Source organism: Acanthaster planci, linkage group LG02 (genome assembly GCF_054643075.1).
Source record: "Acanthaster planci isolate LZ-2023a linkage group LG02, COTS_SCS, whole genome shotgun sequence".
NCBI lineage: Eukaryota > Metazoa > Echinodermata > Asteroidea > Valvatida > Acanthasteridae > Acanthaster > Acanthaster planci.
The window spans coordinates 17,926,409-17,934,012 of record NC_141778.1 but is presented as its reverse complement, the minus strand read 5'-3'; the positions used below and the strand labels follow the sequence as shown (position 1 = coordinate 17,934,012).

The 7,604-nt window shown below is 41.6% G+C and overlaps 1 protein-coding gene and 1 long non-coding RNA gene across 2 annotated transcripts in view; both read left to right on the top strand.

Annotated features, from left to right (window-relative positions):
* Positions 1-169: 169 nt before the first annotated feature.
* LOC110983790 (E3 ubiquitin-protein ligase RNF14-like) lies at positions 170-6,286 on the top strand. The gene is made up of 6 exons (XM_022243354.2): positions 170-457; positions 1,316-1,467; positions 2,052-2,531; positions 3,037-3,265; positions 3,590-3,873; positions 4,460-6,286. The coding sequence occupies exons 1-6, from the start codon at positions 274-276 to the stop codon at positions 4,628-4,630; spliced, it is 1,500 nt and encodes a 499-aa protein (XP_022099046.2). The 5' UTR covers positions 170-273; the 3' UTR covers positions 4,631-6,286.
* A 918-nt stretch (positions 6,287-7,204) lies between these two features.
* The window catches only part of LOC110983799 (uncharacterized), a 28,870-nt gene continuing 28,470 nt past the window's right edge, over positions 7,205-7,604 (top strand). Inside the window, exon 1 of the long non-coding RNA XR_002598782.2 lies at positions 7,205-7,306. This is a non-coding gene — a long non-coding RNA (uncharacterized LOC110983799). The remainder of the gene's footprint in view (positions 7,307-7,604) is intronic.

Below are 7,604 nucleotides of genomic sequence, written 5' to 3'. Positions count from 1 at the left end.
TGGCTCATATGTATTTCACAATACCGCGTAACCGTAATTAAACAACCCCACAAAGGTCGAGCGTTCGGGTAGGGATTTGTTTTAGTGCGGCTGCTCGTACCGAGGGTCATAGTGCAATTTCGCTCTCTTGTGCAATGCGTCGGTGAACAGTACTGCACCGCAGGAATCACAGTGGAACACTATAAAAACAAAGGTCTTCCTGAATTTCGGTAGATCCATTCACATTGTGCAGGCTCCAAAGTACAGCTAACTTTGACTCTATCAAAACGGGAGATGGAGACTGATGACCAGGTTGCCCAGGCCGATGAGGTAACAGCCCTGGCCAGCATCTACGAGGAGAGGATCTTCTTGGCCGATGGAAACAACGGTGGTCATTTCTCGGCGTACTTGGATCTGCCCGAGGAATTTTTCATTGAACTACACGAGGCTTCACTGGTTCATCGAACCAGAAAACTTGGTTAGTTTATCATGTTTAGTTGAACCCCCATGCTCTGTGCTCTGATGAAAACATCAGGTCTAACCGGTTGGTGTCGGGGAGGGAATGGTGAATGAAAGGGGAGCTAATTGTTGCTGGATGTTTTGACTGTGTTATGAAATGCAATTAATTAACCTGAACGATGCCAGACTTCACTGACTGCATCCAGCAGCACAGAACCATGGAATGACGCCTGACAGTTCGAAGTGGTGAGGAGTCTTTAGCTGATCGGGGGTTGGTCAGAGATCCCCCTCTCCCCCCAAAAAGGATGGGGATGATAACTTTTGGGGCGTTTGTTTTGAAATATGAAGAGAAAAGGGTGATTTGGGGAATACTTTAATTTCCCTTGTTTTCCCAGAGAATGAGAAAAGCACCGAAATTTATCCCTCTGATCAGAAAGTCCATAAAAGGTTATTACATACAGGAAATCTGATTTTTTACGCCTCCCGGAAAACTGGGTGTTGGATCCGCTTTTGTGGGGGTTACGACTTTAGTCCTCCACCCGGTATAGAGGTGAAGCACTCGTGTTAAAATAGCGATATACTGTTGATTTTCAGCCCTACGCTAGCAAGTAGCTGGTATCAAGCAACTTTGCAACGAAACTATTTCAGCTGTTACTGGTTCACACAATCTTCTCCGTCATGTAACCTCGCTTTACAGTAACCCAGCTATAGTGATAAAGTGGCTGGGATACCGACCCTTTTGCGATTGTGTGAATCTTGGATGCCACTGGTTGAGGTTTAATTGCGTAGGGCAGGGCAGGGAATGCTAGCTTTCGAGTAGTTCCAACTGCCATCTTGAAGACTTGCCTTGTTTATGGTGCCTTTTGTTTTCTTGCAGGTTGTCGATTGGAGGAGGGGTATGAAGGTAGCTCTCTTCTGCGCATTAACCACTTGCCGCCCATCGTGCTCAACTTCAAGTATCCTGAGGACTATCCATCCAGGTCTGCTCCTACGTTCACTTTGTCCTGCAAATGGCTGAGCGTCGACAAGGTCTGAATACCCTAAAACAGACAGATTTCTCTGAGAGGAATTGCGACCATTTTTCCATAGACTCTTATTTGTGGAGATCTGCTTGTTTCACTCAACTTGTGTGAAAGCTTAGTGCAGCTGGTTAATAAAATTTCCCAAAGAGCCTTTTCACTTCTATTTAGATTTTTCCAAAACGTGTCTTATTTCCTTTTCTCTTTGTTTGCCTGGAAAGGTAGAGCCCAGATCTTTCTTCTTTTGACGCCAACATGACGCGTACTGAGCACACATTCCTTTCAGTCTCATTTTTCCACGCCACACGTTTGGGCAAATTTTCACATTTCGTCTCTGCGATTTTTTTTTCAGACTGATTGCTCTGCTCTGGTCAGCTTTTCATATACTGTCGTTTGAAACACTCACTACAAGTTGCTGTTTCCTTGCTATGCGTTATTTGAAGTAGATAGTCACCTCTGATATTTCATCATAGTTTCATCATACATCATTTTCATCATAGTTTCGTCATCAAAGTTTCATCAACTGTCGACAACAGCAGTCGTGGAAGGTGTAGGTAGGTTTACTGACTTCTTGAAATGTTTCAAAATTTGCAGTTGTCTGAGCTGCGCTCTCATCTGGATCGCATCTGGGATGAGCACCGTGGTGAAGTTATCATCTTCCAGTGGACGCAGTTCCTTATTGATGACAGTCTTTGGGTCTTGAGAATCCAGTCATCCCTTTCCTTAGGTAGTGCCGCCGTCCAGCTTGCCCAAGGCGCCTCCACGGAGCTCGCAGACACCTCAGGTCCGCATTCAGTTAAGAACAAGTCTGTGAGAGGTGCGGGCCAGCTTCTACAGACGCTGATTGATTACGACATTTCCGAGCGTCGCAGAGTCTTCGATGAATCGATTCACAGTTGCTCGGTGTGCTTCAGCGAGAAAGCCGGTGTCGATTGTGTCATGTTTCAGAGTTGCAACCACGTGTACTGTAAGGACTGTGTGAGAGATTACTTCATGGTGCAAATTAAAGCGGGGAACGTGAAGGCTTTGAATTGCCCTGACACAGAGTGTGATTCTGTTGCCATGCCATCACAGGTAAAGATTCGATAAGATTACATTAACGATAATTAGAGATATTTAGGGATAATTTGGAAGTTAAAGTGCAGCGATAGAGTATACTGATCGGATTTCCCAAATTAAAAATCTTTGGTGGAAATGTTGCATCATTATTTGACGTGGTTTTACATGGCGGAATTGATGAACCGCACTCACTTTCATTGTCTGGCATTCAAACTCCCTTTATACCTCCTTATCGCGGCCTCGCTGAAGTCAAGGGAGATCATTCTACTCAGTCATATGACAGATTTGTATGAGCTAAATTCATCTGTTAGATTGATTAAGGCCTGATGAGGATCTTATTAGTTCAGTGAAAAACCTACAGTTGGTTGTGGGAATGGTTGAGGAAATCAGACCAGATAAAGCATCTGTAAGATTGTAAAGGCTTGTATTTCCTCTGGATAATACAGTCATTTACATCTCGGGGTATGCTTGGGGCTATTCTATGAAAAACACGCTGTTTATATTCTCCATTATCTTCAAGGTTTACGCCTTGGTTGGCGAGGAGCTATTCGCAACCTACGACCGCCTTCTACTGCAGCGCACCTTGGAAGGAATGGATGACATCGTTTACTGCCCTCGTTTATCCTGTCAGTGTCCAGTCATGAAAGACGGGGAGTCTTCCCTCGCTGTGTGCTCTGCCTGTGGATATTCTTTCTGTGTCCTTTGCAACAGGGTCTACCATGGAGTGTCTCCGTGTGTTGCAAGTGAAGGTGCGCCCCCATCAGAGTTCGGGGAGAAGTGTAAATTGTGGGATGGGGAACAAGCGAATAGTTGGTAAAAGACAACGTGAGTAATACTTACATGGAGAATGATGAGAGATGACGAACGATGTAGGCCCTGAGTTTGGATGCGTGGGTGTGAAAAGGTGGCGCCGGGCTCTGGTGTATATTTGTAAAAGAGTCCCACATCAGCACACAGAGGTCAGCTTGGTTCAACCTGTACACTCTACTGGGCAGTGATCATGTTGACTTCGACGGTCAAAGAACAGAGTAGGTCTACTCGTAAACTAATGTACAATTTTATCTTTAATACAGAAGAGATCTTGAAGGTTCTTGTGGAATTTGAGGATGGCGATGAAGACTGCAAAGTCCGACTGGAGAAGCGCTACGGCAAAGATCTCTTCAAAGACCTACGGGAGGAAGCCGAGGAGAGGCGGAGGCAGGAGGAACTGGCGGAGTTGGGGCGTTTGAAGGAAGCGGAGGAGAGGAGAAAAGAGCGGGAACTAGCCGAGAAGGAGCCGCTGAAGCAGAGAATGCAGAACCAGAGATGGAAGAACAACAACACTAAACAGTGCCCGACTTGTGGTACGCATATCGAGGTATGTACACGGTTTTGTCCTGAATTCGTTGGATCCGGGGGAAACAGCAGAGGCGTCTTCCCCCACCCGAAAAAGGATCCAAAAAGAAGTCTTAGGGGAAAATATTGAAAAATGATTTATTTTGGAGTAGACCTATTTCATTTCCCTTCCTTCCAAGAATGCAAATCGATTAAATTGAAAGTTCCCTTGCTGAAGCATTTGAACATTAAGAAAGAGTCCTTTGATTTCCTCATCCGAACAGCTTGTTGATAAATAGCCTAATTCTGCATTACATGGCCCTCCTTAAAGAGAATTAATTTAGCTGTTTCAATTAAAATTAACATCAAACACAGAAACAAATTTTTTGTCCGAATCCTGGGCTTCCTAATTGCCATCTGGCTTTACACACTATACTGTTTTATCATCTTTAAAAACCACGCGCCACGCACTGGCCTGGGACCAATCAGAGTGCGTGAAAAACTTTATTAGATTTGACGAAGTTAGTGTAAACAGAAACAATTCGGTTTTCTTGGTGGCACACTGTTCCTATTATTATATATACCGGTACATGTATTCCCAAACAACTTCCTCTCTTTTTCTTTCACAGAAAAATCAGGGTTGCAACATGATGAAATGTACCCATTGCAATAAGTCGTTTTGTTGGAGGTGTCTGCAAGTCTTGCCGCACACGTATTCCTGCGATTCGGTCTTTGATTATTTACAACAGGCGAAAACAGCAAATGAAGAATCGACTACAGGAATTTTAGCTAGTAGTTGAAGAGTAACAGAAGTGAAGAAATGTGCAATTCTAAAATTTGTCCATCTGCTGATAAAGAATAAAATGTTCCATATATATGTATAATTGTTGTTGTTGTGAGGTTAATGGCACCTTTGGCACTATTGTGCCCTTTGTGCCAACTTCAAATACAGTAGCCAAATCCGTCCTGCATTGACTTTGACCAAAAACCACCACCTCATCAGAATACACACCTCTACTGATCACCAGATTGCCATTATTTGTAATGAAACAGAGTTCAGTATATGATGTATGCCGATGACACACAACTTAATTTTACATGTCGGGGTTCCGGGGAATCAATGGGAGTTTTGGAGCAGTGTTGGGGAGAGATCCGTCTTTGGATGCGGGATAATTTGCTCATTCTTAATGATGGAAAGACGGAGTCAATTAAATTTCACCTAGGTTTGCTCTTAATTGTGCCTGGGATTACCCGGCGTAGTACGTATTGGTGATGTCAACATACATCTTTCTGCCACCGTCAATGATCTTGGTGTCATATTTGACTCGGGAGGCACTATGTCTGTCCATGTTTCGAATTTATGCAAGCAAGCATCTTTCGCACTTTAGAAGATTGGAAAAATTCGTTCTCTTTTGGATTCCAATGTTACACAAAGGCTGGTGCACGCTTTTGTAACTTCGAGAATTGGTTATTGTAATAGCCTTTTGTTTGGTATTCATGTCAACGAAATTTCTAAAATACAATCCATTCCGAATTCTGCCGCTCGTTTAGTTATGTGGATTCATAAGTATGATAGTATTACCTCGGTATTGAAAGAGCTTCATTGGCTTCATGTCTCACAGAAGATAAAAATTCTTACATCGTGTATGGTCTGGCTCCTTGCTATTTGCAAGAACTTACACACATTCACAATGTTGGTCATCAGTTGAGATTGAATTCCCAGGGAAATTTAACTTTATATCAGCCAATAGGGGGCAATAAGTATTACAGTGACAGGGCATTCCAGGCTTGTGCACCTAGACTTTGGAATGCGCTGCCACTGTCGATACGTGCTTCAGCATCATATGATATTTTTAATTCCTCTCTTAAAACATATTTATTTAAGATTAGTTATAAGTGAAATAAGTTTTATGTTGATTTTAAATAGTCGTGGTTTTATTTAATTGATCCCTGTAGTTTGTAATATGTAATGATTTTTAATTAGGGCCTATTGGGTGTTATAGTTTGTAGTGTATATTGTAACAGTTGTACACTGCTCTGAGATAATTTTTATGGAGGGCGCTTTATAAAATTATTATTATTATTCAAAATCTGTGGGGTTATACAACATTTGGAGGGCGACAGCAAGTTTGTTGAGTTGGGGGGGCTATGTCTCATAATGGGTAACTCTACTTGTGCTAGCTTAAAGAAAGCTAGGGAACATTCTTGGGCTCAAATGAATTAAAAACAGAAACAAATTTGATATAACACGACGGCACCCCACGAAACACTTTGGAGATACTCAGGAACACTCAGTAAGACCTTAGTGAATGAACTACTTTACTCCTATGTATTTTTAGTCCTATTTATTTTTTCCAATTTTAAAAGTATTTGATATAATGTAGGCCTACTTTATAAATATCAACAAAAAACGAGAGCAATACGATTATTAAAATAAAATCCAGTGGTAAATGCAACTGGCCGGCTGTTGTTTGAAAGCTGATTGAGCACACCTGGTACCCTGCTGCATTTGTAAGACATTACCGCTACGAATGCGTTACTTCCAAGTCTTTACTGAGAATTGACCTTCACCCATGGATTTGCACAAGGACATGATGTACAGGTCATTCTATCCGTACGGTAAATGGGAAAGAAGTTGAAAAAAACGCTGTATGGTGCGATGCTTATTCATGCAAGTCATTGATCAAATTCTTTCTTTTTTTTAAATGAAAATTGACATTCGATTTTCAATAAAGTACCTTCACCAACCCACCCACTTTTTGAAAAAAATAAATCGAAATACAAAAACATTGACAATTTTGAACGCCCCCAATGTTATTAGTTAGCTTTTGTAATGTCATCAGTTCCCACTTTTCTTTTTAAATGTGCCGCCATTTTGTTTCTCACACTATCTTTGCAGCCATCATTTTGTTTCTGACACTGTTTTCGCAGAAGTACAAAGGCCCATTGGCCCATCTGCATAATTACACTGTTGGAAAACTGGCTTGTTAAATTTCCGAAGACTTTTTGCTTTTTTTGCCATTTAAGATGATTGCAGATTATCCATGCCGTGACCTTTTCCTTGTCCTTTAAGTGGAAAATATTTAGGAGTTTGTTGTTTAATCCCTGAATAATGCTTCTTTTTAAAAATTAAATGTCATGTAGTTTAAGTTGATAATACCCTTAAAGCTAGTTTGAAATAAATATAAGACAAAACTTTGTCAGATGTCCATTATTATTGAGCATCAAAACACGCCGAATGTGCAAAAACCCGTATTTTCATTTAAACATGTGGCTGTTCTTCGTTTTAAACCCTAAATGCAAAAGAAATGCCGAACTGTCATTGGTTCATTTTTCGCGCCTTACGTTGGTCTGTTGGTGGAATGCAACGACGTGACCACGTGAGGCGAAGGCCAGCCATTTTGAAATTCAACATGGAAAAGAATCGCTACCCAAAATGTGGATATTTCTTCTTCTTTTTTCCAGCAGTTTGACGGGTAAGCATGCCCAGCTACCATTTTATGAATGAAACGAAGGCTTGGTGTATGTATAGGTTATAATAAACTTCTTCAAGGGGACCGTTTAGGACCTAGTAATGGACTAACGTTTGAGAGCTTATTTTTATAGGCCTCAGGCTCATGAACTTTACACTTGGTATTCAGTTAAGCCTAAAAAAAATGCATATCGTGTCACCAGTGCTGCCTCACACGTACGGGAAGACCCTAGTAAATGACAGGAATGTCAGCTTTTGAGAGTGTACATTAGTGAACGTTTGTGGCTTCTTAATGGAGAATA

Excerpts from the sequence above, each read along its gene's own strand:
- LOC110983790 (XM_022243354.2), top strand. The coding sequence starts at position 274 with ATGGAGACTGATGACCAGGTTGCCCAGGCCGATGAGGTAACAGCCCTG. Across the intron at positions 458-1,315 it reads TCATCGAACCAGAAAACTTG|GTTGTCGATTGGAGGAGGGG; the intron begins GTTAGTTTATCA and ends GTTTTCTTGCAG. Across the intron at positions 3,874-4,459 it reads CTTGTGGTACGCATATCGAG|AAAAATCAGGGTTGCAACAT; the intron begins GTATGTACACGG and ends TTTCTTTCACAG.